We start from the raw sequence: 23,354 nt of genomic DNA on the forward strand, positions 1-23,354 counted from the left end.
AGTTATGTAACAAACAAACAAAAAATCTACATTTGTAAGTTACACTTTCATGATAGAGATTGCACTACTGTACTTGTATGAGGAACTGAAAAATACTATTTCTTTTATAATTTTTACAGTGCAAATATTTGTAATAAAAATAATATTAAGTGAGTACTATACCCTTTGTATTCTGTGTTGTAATAGAAATCAATATATTTGAAAATGGAGAAAAACATCCACAAATATTTAATAAATTTCAATTGGTATTCTATTGTTTAACAGTGCGATTAATCACAATTAATTTTTGAGCTAATTGCATGAGTTAAACTGCAATTAATTGACAGCACTAATTATTTTTAACATTTAGACAGCAGTCAACTCCACAGTGTTAAACTACGTGAAGAAACCCTATGCTGGTTTGTATCGCGCTGATGGAAGGGTTAGCCATTGATAGGACAGAGAGAAGGAACCAGAAACTACAGCGTAGCAGCCCAACCGTGCAACTTTTACTTATGTGATACCATTGACATCAGGGGAATTCTTCACATGAGGAAGGATTACAGAATCAGGACCCAAGTTTACAATCTCACTGCTGATCTCACTCTAGGCCTTAGTAGATGGTATCCTATCCGTAACACAATCACTGGTGAAATTCTATGGCCTGCGTTATGCGGGAGGTCAGACTAGATGACCTCCTCGTCTTAAAAAATCTATTAATATAACCCTTCTAGGCAACTTGATATTCTTAAAAACTTGCCAGTAAAACATAAAAAGATGCTAAAACAGCCAGTGAGATATATCTGTGTGTGTGTGGTGTGTGTATTTAAATAAACTAAGGAATGGTGAGCCTAGAATCCCATTTAACTCATATTGCTCCAAGAAATTAGCTGAAGGAAGTTGTGCCTCATGCCTGGCAGAACTCTGCCCAAAATCTGGCCATGGAACTGTCTGTGCAGAGGGTCCCAGCCCTAAGAGATGCCAGGGGTGCTAGTTTGGCACATGGTATGGAGATGACAAGCACTACACCAGAGGTAGTCAATTATTTTTTGTCAAAGTCCAAATTTCTTGGTCAAGGTATAGTTACGGTCCAGATTCCAGAAAAAATACAAAAACAACAGTGATAAGTAAATAAAAGATTTCAGTCTGTTCAGAAGTATCTGGGGTTGCTGGATTTGGCCCATAGCCTTATTGACTACCCCTGCGCTACACTATTCTAGTGCTCAGAACAACATTCAGCAAAAGTTATCTATATAGATCAGGGGAGGGCAAACTATGGCTTGGATCTGGCCTGTGAGCCATTTTAATCCAGCCCTTGAGCTCCTGCTAGGGAGTGGGGTCTGGGGCTTGTCCTGCTCTGGCGCTCCAGCCAGGGAACAGGGTCGGGGAAGTAAGCAACACCTGAAGCCTGCACCCCTGAGCCTTCCCCTCCGTGCCCCAATCCCCTGCCTGAGCCCTCACCCCCTCCTGCTCCCCAATCCCAATTTTGTGAGCATCCATGGCCCACCATACAATTTCTATTCCCAGATGTGGCCCTCAGGCCAAAAACTTTGCCCACCCCTGATTCGATAGATGGGAGAAAGCCCAATACCAATGTGTGCTTTGAACCTCAGCACCATCATCTGAAGAGAAGAGGAGGCACAATTCTTGCCTGTGCCTAAAGTTCATACAACACCCGCCCTTTTTATTACCACCGGATCGCTGTGAAACATAGTTATGCTGCATTAGAAGAGGTTTCCTAAGTCAGAGCATTTGCAAGAATAAGACGGCTACTGTCTTCCAGGACTTTTCCAAATCTATATTCTACCTTTGTTTAATACGCACCTCACTGTTACTGCACATTCCCCAATTCCCCAAGAACAGCCTTTTCACAGTTGTAGCACAGTATGTACAATTGGACTAATTTACAGCCTCAGCAGTTGCATTGCCCTGAACAGATTTCATCCTGAACAGATTTCATCCTGGCCTCAAGCGTCCTAGGGCTCAGGCAAGTGCAAACGCAGGCATTAAGGAACAGAATCAGAAGCTCAGAACTACAATGGGCGGCAAAACCCTCCAAGTTTTACTTCTCTCCTGAAAGTCACAAGTCTGCCTAGAGACCGTTCAAGGTGAGAGAGAATTAAAAACTAATTGGCAGCGTGCAGCAAATAAAATGTACTTACAAAGACGACGGGTTGGACGTTTGCGCACTGTGATAAAGTAAACCTGAGACAGAAATATTCTCATCTTCTTCCCTGGGAATTCAGATTTAATAGGTCGGAGTCCGTAATGTCGTAAACAGGTACAAAGCCAATGACTTCAATGGAATTGCTTAATTCAAGGGCTGAATTTATTTAAAGTAATCCTCCCCTGACTGCCGAATATGCTGCTGCACAAGAATAGAGCTAATATTGTGTGTGTGTGTGTGTGTGTGCGCACGTGCACACACACACACGTTGTCTTGCTTTCTTGCAATTTTGTTTTTTCTTTAGGGGGGAGGGAGCAGGAGGGAAGAAAGTGGTGGTAGAGGTTGCATGAGAAAGTGGAAAAGCTGCTTGTAAAAACAATTCACTTTAAAGAGCCCTGGTTAAGCTGTAGTTAAAAATGGATAGCTTTGTGCTGCTAAGGCTTCTGCAGACTTCCCACAAGCCTCCTGGATGCATTTGTAGTGTGAAAACATTTTTACACACTGCCCTGGAGTTTGATCCTTGAAAGACAACATCCTGTGTTTCTCTTAGCACATCGCGCCCATGGCGAAAGCATAGAGTTTGCTCCATTGAACCTAAGAAGTACTGCAGACAAGAAAAACAAAGTAGCATACCCCAGTCCACCCAGACAGAATGCCTTAGAGAAGCCACCCTTTTAATGCTATTGTATCCAGTGTTCTTATTTCTAGCTTCCCCGCAGGATAGGACAAGGCAGAGAATTTTGGTGGGGGTGGAAGAGGATTACACCTAATTAGGACTCTAAAAAGGAACAGCGTATGTGTAGTGAAATCCACAGTTCCTTACTGCAGATTGTTAAAACAAAATAACAGAAAGCTCCTGTTTCCTGGTTTCTCTGGCTTTGTGCTTTGAACAGTGCTCGCTATATAGTCCGTTTCCCTCCCTAGTCTCATGTAGCAACATAGCATCAGCATTGGAACAGATTCCTCCAGAAGCCCCAGCGCCTGCTTTTCTCCAGGCTCAGTCTGTTTAGTGTTTAACTGTCCAACGGTGGCACTGCAGCTGTTGCCGTTTGGCTGGAGGCCACCATGTAACTGTTTCTCCTTCAGCAAATGAAGCCAGTTATGAATTTCTCAATATAAATTGAAATGTGTAGGGTCCAAGGTTGGAGTGGAAGAGCAGCCAGAACTGCCTCTTCCCCTTACACACAAAGGTCCCTGTGTGAAACCAGCAAGGGGAGCAGAAAATTGGTTCCGAGGATGTTTCACCATCACAAACCCTTGCACTAAGCTGGCAGTGACTGTCAGGCAGGTTCTGTTCCCCTTCCCCTCCATCCGTGCCAGATTCTTCTTGCTGAGGGCAGCTAGGGGAGAAGAAAAGTGTTTAGAAAACTGCCAGGAGATGAAAGTTGCCATGTGTCCTTGCATTGTTTCACAATGATCTTTGCAATGTTTTGTAAGATTGACGGTGTCCCCTGACAGCAAATGCATGGCAGTGTTGGCTGTAGCTGATAAAGCTATCTGAACTAGCGCTCTTCTCTTTTGTACAAAGTCATCTACAGCTAACAGACCCCATTTTCATGTAGCAAATGAATAAAGACAACACAAAATACATATCACAACACAGGTTTAATTTCTTATGCAATTATAAAAGTTGAACAGCAATGGGCTAGCAGTAAGAGCTGGACACTTGGTAGTGTGGAATGTTATTTGTGAACAGATTTTGCCATTTTTTTATACAGACATTGAGCAGAAGCGTATTAGCACTGCAGGATGCACCTTCTTCCAGATAAGGAAGTAAATCTGAAAGGGAAAGATTTGACTGGGTCGAGAGGGTTGAGAAAGACGCTGACTCAATTAAATTCAGGAGCTGGGGACTGGACTCCTCACACTAGTTACTACCCAATTCCCCACCCACTTACAAATTAATCAAATTATGTACAAAGGAAGTAAGGACTAATGTGCAATTTCTGCAGCCATATGAACAGTATAGAGCCAAGACACCCACAATGCACATGGAAAAGTAGCTACTTGCAAGACAGAGTGAAGACCTGTTGTCCGCTATTTTACAGAGATGGATTGTGCCCGTTAAGTATTAAAGATGCATAAATGAAAATTTGCTAAGTGCCTTCAATTGTGAAATTGCTATTTGAAGTGAGTTATTCACACACCAGGAGCCAGACTCTCTTGCTTGTGAGCACTTTCCTGAGCCGCATTAGCATTTTAAGGGTCTAATCTCCTTTCAGCATATGGCGTAACTCCCAGAAACATGAAGAATTATGCTTGCACAGAGAAGACACTTAAGCCTTGACCTCAAGTGCTAATAGGTTAAATCAAAACTTTACTGTGCTCCTTGCAGTTGGGCTTTAATTATCAGGGATAAAACTTTCAAAGCAGGGCAGGGGTTTTGAGCTGTGCAAGTACAGCGAGTAGGACCACAGACAATGCTTTGGGGGGTGGGAGGACATGATTATTCCCCCAGACAGCCGCAACTGGTCTGCATAGAAGAGAAAAATATGCTGAGTAGCTGGGGTGACCCTCTAGGAAAGAAATTCTAAAACCTTATTACACGTTATCTTTTGTGCAGATGCCATTATTAGAACCAAGGAAGCAGAGTGTGAGATTCCCAGTAGAAAAAAGTTCTGCTGATCAGATTCACAACCCTAGGTCTCTGGCTGAATTATTAAGTGGTGGTAGTTCTCCAATTGGTCTCCTTTTTTTTTTTTTTTTTTAATTATTAGCTGTAAACAACTTCCTTTCAGCTTGAAACTCCTGTTACTATACTTAAGGAAACAGCTTCAGGTTCGTACTCCAACTGATGTTTATATGCAATCTGAGGCAGTTAAAAAAAAAAAAAAAAAAAAGGGGATAGCTTTTCCCTACTCCTTTAGGGAAATTTAGTCCTCGGGTATTAGTCCTAAGAAATTCCTCAGCTGAGCCCCAATTCAGCAAGGTGCTTAACTTTGAGCCTAACTGATTTCACTGGACCACTCACGTGCTTCAGTGCCTGGCTGAATTGGGACTTTAGGAAAAAAGCAGCAGCCTTTAGGAACCTCCTGCCACTTCCTCACATGATTCTACAATGCTCTGTTCTCCTCTCTGCCATGCCCAGTTACTTTTTAACTGCTAGATTTACCTACGGTTATACTGCGGGAACAATGCTCTAGGGAGAGTCCAAAGCAGGCAACATCTCCTGGTTCATAACTCAAGAAAAAAAATAAGAGAAAAATTACAAGAACTGACCGATCTCAAAGCAGCCACAGAACAAGCACACTTGCTAGCTATGTACACATTAACAAAAAGTATCTGAAGCGCAGCCCCTCCTCTATCTATGGTACTCAATGGGAACTAGTAACCCTAGAACCTAGCAACACCTGAGTTTAGAATTCCAAGACTACACACATTTCCCCCCCGCAGCATGTCATCTTTGGTTATACATTTCACCACATACTGACACTTTCCCCAAAAAGCTTTATTGTTAAAAATAAGCCTTTGATAAGTGCAGTATTTAAAGAAAATGTAGGTGGAGTTATGGCTGAGAATATATTGCCCGCTAGAGCGTTAATAAAATATGAACCCTACGCACACACTAGAAACTCAGGAAATTCACAGTTAAAGGTTTTAACACCACCTGCAGTGTGGAGCACAGGACTTCCAATAGTACGCTCCTTAGTCATATGAGGATACATGACGGAAGAGTGGGTTGTCACCATAAGGCAGCCCCTTATATACCTGGGATTAAGCCCTATGCTAAAGAGAACTCCTATATTTGTCAGCAGCCAGTTCCCAATGGCCAGGTTCCCACTTCTGCTGAGGCAATGTTTAAGATCCAGGCTGAACGGGGAAGGGATGAGGAGATGCAGTGAGTTTCTCTCAACCCCTGAATTGTTTACATCACAACTGGTGACAGACCTACAAGATAGGGCCAGGTGGGAGATATGACAGCCACATCTTGCAGGACAGAAAGGCGGTTGCCAAGCAGGGCCTACATGCAAGCCAGCTCCTTCCCATGGGGACAGAAGCCGACGAAAGATCACCCCCATAGTCAGGGATACATATTCTAGGATCTGTGACCAGCTGGTGTGTTGAGTGGTTTGGATAAAGACAGATCTCTTGAAAGTGGCTTCTTTGACCTCCATTGGACAGGTAGGTACAGCAATGATGGCGAGTGAGGTAGGTTGGGCTCTCTGGCCCATAGGGGTATGCTGGCCAAGCAAGGATAATCTCTGGACCGCACAGGAAGGTCAAGATACTAGAAATTATCGCCTTCAGCCTGGAGCAGAAGGGTGACTTGGATGAGTATTGAGTCTCTAGTAAACTATTCATCTGTCCGTATGTAGAATATGGGTGGAGATGGTAGTCTATGGCATTTATGGGAAATATAGCTAGCGTGTGAGGGGTCTCAAGCTTATAGGTAGACAATGAGCAGAGAGGCAGAGCTAAGGTTGGTGCTGGAACCTTAAACTATGAATGTCCTGACAGGTGTGTAGTATTTTGTGAGTGTTGCACACTAGCACTAGCTTTTTTTTTTTTTTTTTTTAAAGGGGAACACTGTCAGGAAATTCCCTTAGTTTACATTGAAATGAAGGAAAGTATTTTTTGGTGCCATTATAACTCAGAAGTTGTAAAGCTTGTACCTTTACCAGACCTATGTTACATCAGGGGTGCTCATGACTGTTTATTACAAGCCCTTCTGATGGAGTTTAGAATTTATGCCAAGCCTCCAAATGGGTTATCAAAACGGACGTGACCAGAACCACATCTGAAGTCTCTTGGTAGTTATTCGGCTACCAACAAAACCTGCTGAGCTTGTATTTGCTGTAAGACTTGCATTTCAGGCCTCACTAAAGTTATAAGTTCCACAGCAAAGCCCACAGTGGTTCACAAATGGTCACAAATTCTATTTATGGGGCTTAGTTTTCTGACAGAGCTTGAAGTTCAGAGACTTAATGAGATTTCAACATGTTTCAGAACATAATACACTCAGAGGAGACCACTGAAGAGGCCCAACCTAGTTGCTCCATTCAACGTATCCAGAACAGCGGAGAGCTCAAAGTGGGTAAAGGCAAATCTGACACCTCCCCACCCCATGAGAAGGATCTGGGAGAGAACGATGAAGATTCTCTTTCAGGAAACTGATTTGACTAACAGTGGTTCATTTTATAATGACAGCATGACGACAGGTAAGTTTGTACATAAGACAAGACTCTTTGGCAGGGCCTACCACCATCCTCTGCTCCCTTAAAGGAAACAGAAGCCCAGCTACCTGTGCTGAGCTCTGGGGACAAATTGCCCCCACTGCCGGCCCCTATTCAACAACATGCATAGTAACAAATCCTAAATCTAAGCAGCACCATAGTTGTGTGTGATTGGTAGGAAAGTTAAATTTGGGAAAGCACTCAAGGAAATCCTGGTTCTGTTCTCTCTCAAGATTTATGACTTTCCCTTTTGTTCCAATCTGTTTGGGGTTGGTTGGTTGTTTGAAAGATATGCCAGAGTGAGAGATGGGTAATCAGTTTCACTATCTGAAAGGTAAAGGAGACTTACAGTCTAAGGAAAGCAACACTCACACCTGAAGGCTGTGGTAATCATTTTGCTCACCTAATATATCCAAAAGGCACATTATAAATAGATGGCAGCATTGCCCAACTTTGTTCACTCCTAGCCAGGGTCACAGCAGTTCAAGAACTGTCATTCCAGAGCTGCCTAATGGACAACCATCCCTTTCAAGTGCATCAGAAGTGCTCCTCAAGCCGGTGGAAATGGAGGCAACACACAATGTAGTTTAGTTATCCAAGGAACCCTTGAGAGAAGATTAATAACTCTCAAAAGCTGGAACTCAAATGGATAGTCATTTATATTTACATCAGCATTCCATAATTCCTCAACCTTCATTACTGAGGCAGCATGCTCAGATCCAAATTGGACGGAGACAAGGAAAGGAGAGGGGAGCGTTGTATCTTCCCAATGCAAAACCTTAAGGCCATTTAAGAAGTAGGGCTGACAGACTCTGAAGCGATCTCCATCCAGTCCTTGGCAGGAAGGATGCTGGCCTTGCTCTGAGGGATTAAAGCAGGTATAAAATGAGAGATTATTGCTGCTCTGACAGGGACATAACTGATCTAACAGAGGGAGGGAAGAAGAAAGTGCTTTCCAAGTTATTAACCTGAAACACTTCTTCTAAGTCAGCATATTGGCTAACTTGGCTTGAAGACAGACAGCTCCAAATAGCAAGGATAGATGAACACACATCTAAAAACAGTAAATGTCTACCCCTTCCTAGCTTTCCTTCCCCTAAAATGTTTTCCTGTACAGGCACTTTCTAGATTACATATTCTTGGGGACAGAAGAAATTCCAGTCAGGAAACAGGCCTTCCATCCCAACAAATAGAACACTCCCACAAATAAGCAACATTCAGAAGGAATTTTAATTAACCAAATGGTTCAGGGAAGGGGAGGGGGAACCCAAGAAACAGGATATTGCATCTTAAAGGTTGCATGTCAGTCATGAGGCATGCCTGCAAGCCAATGAAAGGGAACCATTTGGACCTTTGTCAGTGCAGAACCAGCCTCAGCATCCAGAACCACTTTTCCACTCCTTCCTTATATATGCTAAGTATTATATACATATATAAAAAAATACAAACTTTAGTTTGTTATCAAGTGGCTTCTCTCTCCTATGCTTGCTTGGCACATGAATGCATGCAAAGCTAGTAGGTTCTGAGGACTGCACAAACAGCAGGTTTTGGCAACAACAGCAAACAAAACAACCCCCCCCCAAAAAACAAAAAAGCAAAACCACACACAGCTAAAATAGATAAGCAAGATTAAAAGCCACTGAATTGAAACCATATATTTTCCCAATGGTATAGAATTAGGACTACAGCTACAACGTTTAAAACTGGTTTTGGAGTCTGTCATCCTCTCTCCCAATTCATGCCAAAGTTCATAGCAGCATAACACGAGATTCCTCAAGAAACATCAGGCCAGTGTTCTCTGCTTTAGGAGTGAGTTCACAGGTCAAAGTTCAGTCAGTCCGAAGAATCATGGGAGGATGCTCACTGTCTTCATCCAATCGCAGTGCATTGGTTTCATCTTCCAGGCAAGCTCCACCCACTGCACCCAGATCCTCTGGATAGGCTGCAGAAACAATGACAATGTTTGGAGTTCAGCAGCAAAAATTGGAGCTTGGATACAAGAAAACTCCTGATGCAAGTTTATAAGCTGAAGTATAAGACACTACGCCAGCGGTGGGCAAACTTTTTGGCCCGAGGGCCACATCGGGGTTGCAAAACTGTATGGAGGTCCGGGTAGGGAAGGCTGTGCCTCCCCAAACAGCCTGGCCCCCCACCCCTTATCTGCCCCTCCCACTTCACACCTCCTGACTGTCCCCCTCAGAACCCCTGACCCATCCAACCCCCCGTCCCCCCCCAGCTCCTTGTCCCCTGACCGCCCCCTGGGATCCCCTACCCTTATCTGATCCCGGACCCCTTACCACGTCGCTCCGAGCAACATGTCTGGCAGCTGCACCGTTCGGCTGGACCCAGACATGCTGCCCTGCAGGAACTCGCAGCCTCGCCACCCGGCGTGGCTGCGGGGAGGGGCCGGGGGCTAGCCTCCCCAGCCGGAGCTCAAGGGCCAGGCAGGATGGTCCCGCGTGCCGGATGTGGCCCATGGGTTGTAGTTTGCCCACCTCTCCACTACGCGCAATAGCACCATTGCCATTCTATATCGGCTTAGTCACAAGTTGGTGTGTTTTTTAAAACCAAGATTTGCTGATGAGGTCATCATCAGGCTTCCAAATTTAAGCAGAGCTCACTCCCTTGTTCTGAGCAGGTGGGCTGACAATTTTGACCCCCTCCCAGACACTGCTGTTGTCATCACAGCATTCACCCTGGGACGGTGAAATGTGTGATCTCCATGGCCAAATCTTCTGCCAGTGTGCCACCCACAAAGGAGTTGAGGGTACTCATACTGGTTATATTAACTATATACCTGGTCTCCACTTACTTAGGGAACCCTAACATACTCAAATTCTGGTCTCCACCAAGCCAGTACAGATTTAATCTGTGCGTCAGAGACTGGTGGGACAGTGGCAAACCTCACCATGACAGCAACAGAAATATTGGGGTACTTTGTGCAACTCTTACAAAACAAGGACTGCCATCCAGATGCTGTGCAGAAGCCAGTACCAAGAGTCTGTCCTAACACTACGTAAGGTTAACAAAACCTCATAATCTAAGGCACATGTTACTATGGTATCCAAGTACAGTTCAATATTCAGTTCTGTCCAGACTGCCCAGAAAGTAGCAAAGACAAACGATCTGTCCAGTGAAGCTTCCAAAGTGGCCCTTGCAGTCATTAACAGCTACCCTCTTTTCCCACTATGACTAACAGAACAAATGCTTCATAACAGGTTTACAGAGTCATAAAGATAAAGGCCAAAACTTGGAAGAGCACAAGAAGCCATCTGGGATAGAGTCATCTTTAGAATAATTTTCTCCCGATTTTCCAGCATTATCCTTACCATGTCTTGTGGGTGATGAAGGCACATAAGTACCTTTTGTCACAGCAGCACTATATGTTTGTGCTACTAGTGGCCGGTCATGTGACGCAGACTCTAAAATTTCATTGGCTGGCTCCATACTGCCATCTAGCCTAGTGGGTAGAGAAAGGGATTAGATGTGCAGAAGTGGTTCAAGTAACAATCACCAATACAACTGCTGTCAATTCTCCTGCAGGCCAATTATGCAAAACCTCCACATTAGGCATGCAAAAGATCATACATGTGTAATATTGAAGATTACAGTGACCAAAGGCATTAATAAAATCAGTTTCTCAATCTTCAATGCCACACATCCCTTGCATTGTGACCAAGAGGTGTCAGCCTTCCAGAGAATTGTAGGGAAAGCATTTGGTGCACTGCACTTCTCATCACAAACACTGAAGACAAATCATCTAAATGAGGCCAAAGGCATACAAAGATCTAAGTGGCTGGAAGCTGAGGCTAGATACATTTAGACTAGAAATAGGGTGCAAATTTTTATTAATTTTTTAAACAATGAGGATTACCCAGTAGAACAATTCACCACAGTAATGTGGATTACCCATGACTTGAAATCTTTAAATCAAGATTAGATTTTTTGTAGAAGATATGCTCTTGCCCAAAAAGACGTTATAGCCCTGATGCAGGAATTACTGGGTGAAATTCTATGACCTGCATTATACAGGTGGTCAGATTAGGTGATCATAATGGTGCCCTTCTAGCCTTACAAATCTATGAATCCTTGCTATACTATCAGCCCTGATCTCTCCTACACCATTCTACAGACCTGCTACTAAATAGACCATGTGGCTAGCCTACAGACAAGGTAGCTTACAAGTAAGCCTGTCCCATGACATTAGATATCAGTGCAGGAGCCAGTTTCTATATTTGTAAAACGGGGATAATGATGCTTCCCCACCTTTGGAAAGTTCTCTCATCCATGGATGAAGTCACATGTTTCATATTCTTGTTAAAGTAACTGAATTACCTGCTGCGTGGCAAGAGACAGAAGTATAGACTGACAGCAGATTGATTCTTGACTCCAATCAGACAGCATTAAGTTTCTGCTACGAAAGTGATGCTTACTGTAACCGTTACTAAGAAGGAAGAAGCAAGGAGATTCTAAAGGTTACTCACCTCCTGCCACTGCTCTTAAAAGTATCAATACAAAAATGAGCTCTAAGAGTTGAGTTCAGCAGGGGGAAATGAGTTTTGGAACAAGAGAGATTTTTGTCAGTCCAGTTGTATTAGAAAACCAAATGTGACAAGTATACAGGTAGGACTGAGTCTGGACATACTTGTGCTGTTTCATTAGCGTGCACTCTCCTCCTTCCTGGGGGTCCAGGTTGTACATATAGAGGTATCCATCAGAAGCTCCCACCAGTAAACGGGGAATCTTCTGGATTCTAGAAGAGATTAGGAGAGGACACAGAAAACCAAGTTTTAGGAATATGATAGAAACCACAATGTTCTGCTGGCATAAAACTAAGTGATCACTTTCCACTCACTTGCTCCCTCCCTACAGCTTGTAAGAAATCTGGTTCAATGGCTACATATGCAGGGCTCCCATGACAAAAGGAACATGCAGGGGAATCCGGCACAAAACTACCATTGGCATTAAAAGGAGCCATTTGTGTAGGTCTTGTGCATGCCAATTAACTCACATGTGGAGGTAGTGTTGTCGAATGGCTAAAGGAGACAAGGAGTCAGAAGACTCTGGTTCGCATACTAGCTCTGCTACTCACTTGCTGTGGCATTGTATGGCACTCAGTTTCACCATCTAACACAGCGATATACTTCCCTACCACATAAGCATGAGGTGAGGCTTATTTAATGTCTGCAGAGAGCTCTGAGACCAGATGAAATGTTATTAAATGTAACATGAAACCTGTAAGTCTAAGTAGATCAGCACACATTTATTAATTCCCCACAAAACACATTTAATACTGCACAGTTTATTGCTTTGATAGCTATGCTAAATGCTCCACTTTTGGTTCAGACAGAATGAAGACTAAAATACGTCTAGTCGGTTAAAAAAGACTCACGAATGCGATACTTTTACCCAAATTTAAGAGCTTGTCTTAGGAAGGTGCCAAATCTGGGGCCCGCAATTACCTTTAAAGTCTTCTATATTGGATAGTCACGACTGTCTAATGCAACAACTTAATACCAAATACACTAACATTTCATTCAGCACTAATGGGGAATGAATATTCTAGGTCTGAGTCTGTTTTTAAAACACTCTTCCTTCACCACGAAGGATTTCTGGAAGCTCACAAAATCCTCTTTAAAAAGCAATTAATTCCACAATCATCCTTGAAGAAACATTATGCCTTCTGTTTCAGTCGGGCTATGAGCAATTAGTTTTCACACACTGTTCCTGAGCATGAGGAAGCTTTGAAATGGTTACCAAATGACAATTCAACCCTGGATATGTTCTATACATTAGCCATTTGGCTATAGATGAGATGTGGGACCTGACAAGCCAGAAAACCTTGGAACATTATCTACTCTGTCAATGCTTCCTTTGCTCGATACTGGCAGTCCACCGGGTGGTGGGGAAAAAACTTCATCTCCTTACTCACGTGGCAAGAGCACAGATGTTTTTGTGTCCACAGAATGGCAGACGGACTGTAGCAAAGGCTCTACCCTGGTTAAACATTTCTGTGACTTGAGAGGGCAGATAGCTTGTGGAGGACAACAGCATTTTTCCGAAGTAACCTGTCCAGGTAGTGGGCTCTTCCTGAGGTCTAAAGTTCAGGAGGAAGAAAAAGGAAAGTTGAATTCTATTGCATACTTTGACATTAAAAACAACCTGCAACGGGAGAAGGATGGCTGGTGGTCTTTTTACTTTATGATGTATAAAGGCTCTTTTCCTTGTTTGCCCCCTCCCCCTTCGAAATAACACTACTGATAAGTCTGGTATCCCCTATTTTTGTTGGGCTTCTCACGGTAAGTCTCATGTGCTACGAGCACTGTTAGCCCTTTAGTGAATGGATAGGATATTAAATTGCTAACTTTTTTTCCTACTTATAAAATTGCATTACAAAGTGTTAAACACAAAATTTTAAGCAACCTGACTATAAAAAAGAAATCACTTCCATTCTCAATCAAGTTTCACTCTCGTTTATCTAGTGTCATAATCCAACTATTATCCAGAATCTCTCAGAGAGAACAGTAAACAACATCTGAATTTCTAATACAATGATCATGCAGGAAAATTGAAAAAAAATTTTCTAGAACTCCTTTATGCATCACGAAGCAGCAGAAAGGGCACAAATCCAAATTCCCTTTGCAGGTCACCTTTGAAATGATAATGTAGAGAGTCAATATGCTCCATGCTCTCACCCGCACAAATGTAAGTGTTTTTAGTTGCAGCCTTATGGCACTCCATGCATGTCAGTACTATGATATATGCAGGTGGGGAAGAGGACTGACTTTGTACAGTAAAATACCTTTCCTATTTACAGAGGGACACATGTATCGCAGCTGCTGAATTCAGCCAGCTGATCCACAATTGTCTTGCTATGCTCTTAACAGTAAGGGGTTTTCAAAAGAAGGAAGTATCCAAGTCAGGGGTGGGCAAACTTTTTGGGTGGGGAAATTGCATGCAGGGTCATGGATGTAGGGCTGGGGCAGGGGGTTGAGGTGCAGGAGGGGTTTGGAGTGTGGGCTCCAGCCCGGTGCCGCTTACCTTGAGTGGCTCCGGGGTGGCAGCGGCGCGCAGCAGGGCTAAGGCAGGCTCCCTGCCTGTCCTAGCCCTGCGCCGCTCCCGTAAGCGGCCGGCACCATGTCCCTGCGGCCCCTGGAGGGGGCAGAGGGCTCCACACGCTGCCCTCGCCTGCGGGTACCTCCCCCGAAGCTCCCATTGGCCACAGTTCCCCGTTCCCGGCCAATGGGAGCTGCGGAGAGCAATACCCTCTGCCCCCTCTTCCCCTTGGGGCCGCAGGGGCACCAAAACATATTGCTGGGGCGAGTCGCATGACTGCTCTTGTGGCTTCCCTGTCAGAAAGTCATTTTTCAGCGGGGAAGCAAAGAAATCTGCGGGGAACATACATTCTGTGCAATCGCACTGGCACAGAATTTCCCCAGGAGTAGAAGATGAGTCATGCAAGTGGCCACTTCTGGGAGCGGTGCGGGGCCAGGGCAGGCAGGGAGCCTGCCTTAGCCCGGTGGCGCCACAAGGGTGGCAATCCCGCGGGCTGGATCCAAAGCACTGATGGGCCAGATCTGGCCCACGGGCCGTAATTTGCCCACCCCGGTCCAAACTCCTGAGAATTCATTCAGATTGTCAAACAACAAGTCTGTTTCTTGAGCATTTCTGAAACTTACTTTTCTTTCACAGTCTCGAGTTTGAAGATGTGCACTGTCTCTGTGTTACTGGATGCAGAGAGGAACATGCCATCCATGCTGAAGGCCAATGAGCAGATGCTTACACACCTAGAAGAGAGAGTAACCGCATAAATGTCTACATACTAGCGCTATGCCAAACAGGAAATGGAGAAAAGGTATCATTAATTCATATTGAGCTCACGAGTCTCAGTTAAAATGGGAATATTAGTTCCACACACTAGCATATAGGAGTCTTTGTCACTGAATATTTCCAGCCTCTTCAGTTATTAATCCAGCTGCATAGTGCAGGCCAGGAAAAATTCTGGAAACGCTGCAGAAAGGTGGAAAAAGACAGCTTTCCTTGTTCAGTCTCATATCAGAGATTTACAGACCACTCACAGTTAAACCAAGATCTCCAAAGGACTTAGAGCCTGTGTCCACTGCCCTCTGTGAATCAGAAAAGGGAAAACATTTCTAGAGAGAACATTCTGAACTCTTTTCATTGACATTTCCTGATTCACTTACAGAGACAGAATCTCAGGCTTCTGAGTTGGACTGAGCTGAGACCGCAGCTAGGGAACCAGTGGGCATCAAAGTCTAAATTCAGTCTACCCATCTCTATATAAAGCCCAACGCAACTACATGGCGAAGTATCACAGAAACTGGAGTATTATACCAGTGACTTATTGGAATCAAAATGGTTAAAGAGATTTGAAGAAGTGTGAAAACAAGCTATCCGCTATTTACACGTTATTTTTCTGTCATGAAATCTGAGCATGCCCCAAATGTGAACTTGAAGACCTTCGTGAAATGAGTTTGTTAGTCTCGAGAGAGGTCAAGGACTGAATGAATCAGAGACCAAACGCTTGAATCCGTTCTTTTCAATACCTATTCTAGTGTTTTATACTGTAGATTAGTGCAGCCACACATAGTACCATAATCATACCAGATACTTTGCAGTAGTGACCTGTGTCAAACAAGTACCTGCACCAATAAATTTCTAATCTAAAAGCAAGAGCAAGTACAATACTGCATGGCAAGCTTTGGAAGGGAAGGAGGTTAGCATTCATTCAATTGGAAGTTGTTCCAGGAACACTGATAGTGGGGAAGCAAGAGTGGGTGAAGGCTACTGTGATGCTGGCAGACCAGATGCCAGCTCATGCCAAGGTCCCCATGTCTCAACTGAGCAATGATAAATACATAGCTGGAATCACTCTGGCTCACCTGTGTGTTAGTCCTGTTAAAATAGGTATTATAAGAATGTGGTCAGCATTTGTTGCTTCTCTCTCCCACCCCGCCACAGCGAGGAGTCTTACTCCTGAGGGCATTCTGCGCCAAAACATTTAAAAATTCTGCAAATTTTATTTGTCAAATAAATGTGGAGGCTCCAGCATGGCATTGGGGAGCACAGACCACTGGCTGCACAGAGGTGGGAGATCACTGTGCAGTTCTCCCCGGGACACGGACTCAACAGTGAAGCTGCACCCAACCCTGACACAGCATAAAGGACCTGGCCTGTCCCAGAAGCACCCCAAGGCCCTGCCCCGCTGTGTGGGCAAGCCGGCTCAGCAAGCCAGGATCCAAGTGTGGAGGGGGTTAATGTGGAGGGATCCAGATGTGGGTTCAGAGAGTTCTATGTGGGGAAATCTGGTTGTGGGCGAATCAGTGGGGGGGATCCGGGTGCGAGGGGGGGGGGAAAATCGTGATGCACAGGGGCTTTTTGGGGGGTTCTGGGTGCAAAAGTAATGGAACCCTGCAGGGGGTGAATGTGGTTGGGGCTCAGTGAGGGGGGCTGGGTGTGGGGGGGGATAGAGTTCAGCAGTGGCGTCTGGGTGTGGGGAGGCTCAGATGCTGGGGGACTGGTGCGGGGATCCAGGTGCAGTTGGCTGGGGTGGGGATCTGGAGGCATGTGGTCCAGGTGTCGGGGGAGTAAGGCTCATTGAGGGGGTTCTGAGTGCGGGGGGTGACGCTTGGCAGGAAGGTCTGGGTATGAGGGGATCTGGATGCACGAGGGTTGGGCGGATGGGGGAGCAGCTCTTCCCCTGCAGCTGAGGAGCAATGGGTGCAGGAAGGGTGGGGGTGTGTGTGGGGTGTTTGCAGAGCTTCCTGCATCTGGGAGAGAAATCTGGGGGTGGGTCTGACGCAGCCCCGGATATCATGCAGGGGAAGAAGTAGTTCCATCCTCCCCAGCCAAGCCAGGACTAGCAGCTGAGCCCAGCGCAGGGTAGGAGCCACCAGCCGGGTCTTCTCCAATCCCGCCTCCTGCCCCACCGTGATTTATCTTTCTGCCAGCTGCCCTGGGCACCCAAAACATATTGCTGGGCGAGTCGCATGACTGCTCTTGTGGCTTCCCTGTCAGAAAGTCATTTTTCGGCGGGGAAGCAAAGAAATCTGCAGGGAACATACATTCTGTGCAATCGCACTGGCACAGAATTTCCCCAGGAGTAGAAGAGGAGTCATGCAAGTGGATTCCGCCGATAAAAATGAGTTTGTACATAGCAGGGGAGGGATAGAAGCCCCCAAATAAAAGGAATTAGGTATCCCTATGCAGCTTGGACTCTGGGAGGCAAGGTTTTTCTTGGCATAGGCAAGAGATCTTCAGCTGCTTAGCCTGGGTTAGCCCTAAAGGACATACAGAGCTTGCTGATTATAGAAGCTTCTATTAGCTTTTGAAACTTATTTGTGTGTATATTTACCTGCTTTAACCTTGTAAAATAACTCTGGTTTCTTTTTTCTATTTAATAAATCTTCATATAGTTTATTATAGGATTGGCTACAAGTGTTGTCTTTGGCGTGAGATCTAAAGTGCAACTGACCTTGGGTAAGTGAGTGGTCCTTTGGGACTAGAAGTAACCTGAATATTGAAGTGATTCTACCATCTATCACAAAGGTACGCTCACCTGGGTGACAAGATAGGTTGGAGTAAGGAAGGAGACTATATGTGACTCCATGTTAAAGCTGTTTTAGTGCCTGAAGAGTTCACACTTGATAACTGGTTGGTGAAATCTAAATATAGAACTCGCAACTAATTTGGGATTTGTGCCCTGCTTCCTAGCAGTCTGCCCTGAGATTGGTACTCATGCTCTCGAGTCACTGTAGGCAGTGTTACACATAATGATGCAGAATTCAGGCGACACGCTTGAGTAGTCTCTAGGGAGGGGCTTTTGGAGCAGATGAGTAAAGAGATGTAGGCAGAAGTGGATTAGTTAGTTCTTTGCAGAGATGCTTGGACTTAATGTGGAAGGGGGATGTCTGTTCAGAGATCTGGGGTTGGAAAGAGATAGTAAGATCAGAAAGAAACAAAACAATCTTCCCATTTGAATATAGAGACAGAGAAAGAGCAGAGTATAGGAAGGTGAAGGCTAGAGGAGAAGATTGCAATTGTCAAGAAGGAAAGTGACCAGAGTATGGACAAGTATCTTAATACTGACAAAGGGACAAATTTTGGAAATGTTGATCTGAAAGGCAGAGTGTGTGAAAGGGAAGGAAAGAAGAGTTGAAGAGGTCACCAAGATTGAGCCTGGGTGATTGAAAGAGTGGTGTCATCTTAACTGGGTTTTTATCGGTCACCACTGCCACACAGAATTCAGTTGCCATCTATCCCTATGGATATTCTCAGTTTAGAAAGACAAGAAAGCAAAAACATAAGTTTATGAAAAATGCAAAAATGCCCATTAAAACTATTAGAATCTAAGGGACCCTCTGACACATCTATAGTGAACGTTTTTAATATTTACACTCAGTTTCACAAAAAAAGTGTACTTCTAACGTTGAGAGGTAAGAGTAATCAAAATGTATTCTGAAGGTTTTGGAAGTATATTAGAACCTTCAATGAATGCCAATATGGCCAAAGGTTAAGCACAAGACCTTGCTTGTCATTGCTGGAAAAGACAGACTATATATACATACATAATTGATAAGCTCTCTTTAGTTAGAAGCTTCTGGTGACATTGGCAAACAAACTGCTTGAATAACTTTGAGCTAATGACATATGAATACATTATTATAATGTACATTTGTTACGTAGGTGGGAAAGTCTGAGGAAAGGGATTGTTCCTTAATGCTGCCTGCTTCTGATCTCCTGATGAAACTGCACAAAGCAGACTATCACCTGTTCATAATTAACGGTAACTGGAAATTGAGATTTAAGTACAATGTAAAAATGTCATTCCATTACAAGTATCACCAATTAAAGCTATAAAATTAAGATTCTGCAGTTTACGAAAACATGTATAGATCTCAAAATTAGACTTTCATAAGTGATCCATTCCCTGTCTCCCATTCCCAGCTTCTGGCAAAGAGAGGTTAGGGACACCATCCCTGCCCATCCTGTTTAATAGCCATTGATGGACCTATCCTCCATGAATTTATCTAGTTCTTTTTTGAACCCTGTTATAGTTTTGGACTTTACAACATTCTCTGGCAAAGAGTGCCACAGGTTGACTATGCGTTGTATGAAGAAATACTTCGTTTGTTTTAAACCTGCTGCCTATTAATTTCATTTGGTTACCCTTAGTTCTTGTGTTATGAGGAGTAAATAACACTTCTTTATTTACTTTCTCCACACCAGTCATGATTTTATAGACCTCTATCATAACCCCCCCTTAGTCGTCTCTTTTTCAATTCAAGCCAGATTCCAGTATGACTTCCATCATTGTTCACTTATGTTAACCCCAGAATGGCTAGCAAGTAGATCTGAAAAGAGTTCACCTCAACCCTTAAAATATACTAATAATCATAAAAGGTACATTGCATAAAAACCACCACCCTCATTCTTCAAGATAAAAAATTCCCAAGTGGTCAATTTACACTTCCTCTGAAAGAATGTTCAGATGACAGCAAATATGTAGTAGAAGTGAGGTATACTTAAAGTTTAGTGTGGTTACTCTCCACACTCTAAGATTTAGCTCACTTTGTTATATGTTAGTATTAACACTCAGCAAGGTCTCTTCATAATACGGAGTAGTTGCATAAACAATTCTAGTAACAAATTATTGTGAGGTGAAAGAGTACTGTTTTTCATAAAGGCAGTAATGCACCACCACACTGAAAGGAGGTCACCGGGTGCATTGTATTAAGCATCCACGGATGTTTAACTTTTTAAAAACTAGATTTTAAAAGGAAAAACTTAAATCAGCTCTTCATCAGCTCTGTATTGCATGTGTACATTGCAGAAAAGAGTTAGGTGAAAAGCCAGTAAGTTTTCCCTAAATGGCAAAACAGTTTTGGATGCTTGATAATGAAGTAAATAGAACAGTATGTATGGCATTTTTTCAAAAGTACTTCAAGATTTGTGTTTTGCTCCCTTGCGCTCTCTCTATTGCAAGTCTGTCTCATATGTTCTTTTCTGCCTCAAGCTTTTAAAATAAGCGTTTCTACTTTAGAAGTCAGGCCTTCACTTCCTTTTCTTGTTGCAAGGCTTTTGGAGGACTTGATATATCATGGAAAACTGTAAGAACAAGCATTTTTTTGTTCCCCATTTCCATCATTCAATAGGAAAACACCTGGCCTAATTTGAGCTTCTTGTATGCTCTATTCTGATTGAGACAGTGGGGAGCCAGGGAAAGGGGTTGGTTAGAAATCATCCTAAAAATCAGGACAGCATTCTTCCTCCTTACAACTACAATTTTTAGGCTAACTCTAGCATTTCTTGACATACAGTTTTGCTGATGATTGACTAGTAAGTGTTTAATACTGATATAGTTTTCTAAATAATGTGGTTCAGCAGTCCAATGAACAAACCCAGTTTTGGACACAAACATCAGTGTTATATCTCTAAAGCCCTTCAGTAGTTCAGACACCAGAAATAAACCTCACAAATCTTGAGCAGGAAAGATATCTTTCCTAACACCAGCATCATTACCGCACCACAAGCAGCAGTGCTACAGCTGGCATGGCTTGATGTGTATTGATACAGTCTGTCAGTATGCTGGAGCGTCTTATGGTGGAAATATATCAGAGGTCTGCAAAGTGGGCAGGCTGTTGGTCAAGTCAAAAAGAGCTGTAGAGGGCCATGTTCTCTCTTGCTTTCTCACAAACCTGGTCTGTAACTTTAAGGGATCCAGGATCAATTGTAGTGAAGTATAAACTTTACTTCAGTTACTGTGACTCATGGCTATACAAAAGGTCAGCTACAGAATATATTGGAAATCTACCGCAAGGAACAGGCTTCAGAGAATGAGCTTTTTTGAACTTCACCTCTTCACTCCCCTTCGGAATTCAAAGAGTTTCTGTCCCTCTGGAATGGAAAATACTCGGATCACTGTCCCCTATGAAGAAAAAAACCAAGCCTCATTCCTCAATTTAAATACCTGCTTTGTGGTTCTCACTCTAGTCAGCGTGCACAAAGATCAGAGTACCATCATAACCAGTTCATACTGTGCAATTCTTGTCACAGTTGCTGCACACCAGATAAGAGTCACTCAACATAAGCCAGTCACATATCCCCTTCGGGTTTATTTTTAGAGGGTGGGAAAAGCAGAAAGAGGATGGGCTTAATAGCTGACCTACAAAGTTAAAGAGAAGGAGTTATGCATCAAGGAGGAGCCTTTTCCCTTTCTGAGCATACTTATAACAGTATTTCTTTTCCTTGTGGAAAGGAAATGCAACTAGCGCTACCTCCTAGGCATGGTACCATGTGATAAAAGTAAAGAAAATGGTATGCACTTCGGTTCGGTTCTGAGAGAGAGTGGAATATTCCAGTCTAATACAGAATGAGATGAGCCTGTGCTAATTTGTGCAATTCAGACAGAAGTTGTCAGTCTAGGCAGGTATAGGCTAGTCATTTCTCTCTATTCCACTTCGACTTTTACTGTCTTGTTTCTGTTTTATGATTCTACCTTCCTAATAATACACAAGATAGCTAACTTTCAATAAATATACTTAATCACTGACGGGGGATGTCCCGACTACAGACAATCAGATGTAATGTAGTTATTTAAAAGCCTTGTTACCACTAATATCAGTAGCTCGTAATTCAGAGAATTTTAATTATATCAGCCAACCTCTCTTTTTAGTACTTGTGAAACATTTAGGATACTTTGAAACACTACAAAGTAAGCTTCACTCTGATCCATACAGTCACCACCAAATCAAAACCTACCTTTTCTGATGCTGTGGCAAGTTTAGTGCCATTTGCATCAAAGGCCAATGCAGCCAAGGGACTATCATGAGCTGGGATCATATTAGCAGCTCTCTGCAAGAATAAACCAATAAAATATAGAACTTAGTATAGTGCAGGTAAAATCAGAACAAAAAATGCAAAGCTGGATGTTTAAGAGAACTCACACAAATGTACATTATCTTGTTTTAGACCTGGTAATATACTGGAATGTACAACTTCACTAAAACATTAACATCACCATTCATAAAAATGATTGACAGCACAAAAGATATCTTAAGGAAAAAACTAGGGTTGTCATATTATTAAAAAAAATCACAATCACGAGATTAATAAAATAGTCATGATGAATCAGTTTTAATCGCACTGTTAAACAATAATAGAATTCCAATTATAAATATTTTTGGATGTTTTTCTACATTTTCAAACACATTGATTTCAATTATAACATAGAACACAGAGTGTACGGTGCTTACTTTATATTTTAATTACAAATATTTGCACTGTAGAAAAAGATAAGCAAAAAAATAGCATTTTTCAATTCACCTCATACAAGTACTGTACTGCAATCCCTATCATGAAAGAGCAACTTACAAATGCAAATATTTTTTTTATTTATTTTTTTTTTTAAAACATAACTGCACTTAAAAACAAAACAATGTAAAACTTTAGAGCCTACATATCAAAGCTTGAAGGAGCATACGAATGATTAGCATATCTGGCATGTAAATACCTTGCAATGCCAGCTACAACAGTGCCATGCAAACGCCTATTCTCACTTTCAGGTGACATTATAAGTAAGTTTTTTCATTTATGGGAAATAATGTTTTCATAGATTCATAGATTCTAGGACTGGAAGGGACCTCGAGAGGTCATTGGTCCTGCCATGCGGGCAGGGGACTGGACTCGATGACCTCTCGAGGTCCCTTCCAGTCCTAGAATCTATGAATCTATGAAAACATTATTTCCCATAAATGAAAAAACTTACTTATAATGTCACCTGAAAGTGAGAATAGGCGTTTGCATGGCACTGTTGTAGCTGGCATTGCAAGGTATTTACATGCCAGATATGCTAATCATTCGTATGCTCCTTCAAGCTTTGATATGTAGGCTCTAAAGTTTTACATTGTTTTGTTTTTAAGTGCAGTTATGTTGCCTGCTTCTTGTTTGTCTTAGTGATTGGCTGAACAAAAGTAGGACTGAGTGGACTTCTAAGAGATGAATAGAAAAAACAC

The 23,354-nt window shown here is 43.0% G+C and overlaps 1 protein-coding gene across 1 annotated transcript in view; it reads right to left on the bottom strand.

The window, feature by feature from the left end:
• Positions 1-3,736: 3,736 nt before the first annotated feature.
• Positions 3,737-23,354, bottom strand: part of WIPI2 (WD repeat domain, phosphoinositide interacting 2) — a 40,050-nt gene continuing 20,432 nt past the window's right edge. Inside the window, exons 6-12 of the mRNA XM_034782907.1 lie at positions 22,102-22,194; positions 21,198-21,268; positions 15,000-15,107; positions 13,253-13,417; positions 11,966-12,073; positions 10,650-10,780; positions 3,737-9,262 (exon numbers count right to left, since the gene is read on the bottom strand). Of these exons, the coding sequence (XP_034638798.1) occupies positions 9,150-9,262; positions 10,650-10,780; positions 11,966-12,073; positions 13,253-13,417; positions 15,000-15,107; positions 21,198-21,268; positions 22,102-22,194 (789 nt within the window). The 3' untranslated portion in view covers positions 3,737-9,149. The remainder of the gene's footprint in view (positions 9,263-10,649; positions 10,781-11,965; positions 12,074-13,252; positions 13,418-14,999; positions 15,108-21,197; positions 21,269-22,101; positions 22,195-23,354) is intronic.

Source organism: Trachemys scripta, chromosome 10, assembly GCF_013100865.1.
Source record: "Trachemys scripta elegans isolate TJP31775 chromosome 10, CAS_Tse_1.0, whole genome shotgun sequence".
NCBI lineage: Eukaryota > Metazoa > Chordata > Testudines > Emydidae > Trachemys > Trachemys scripta.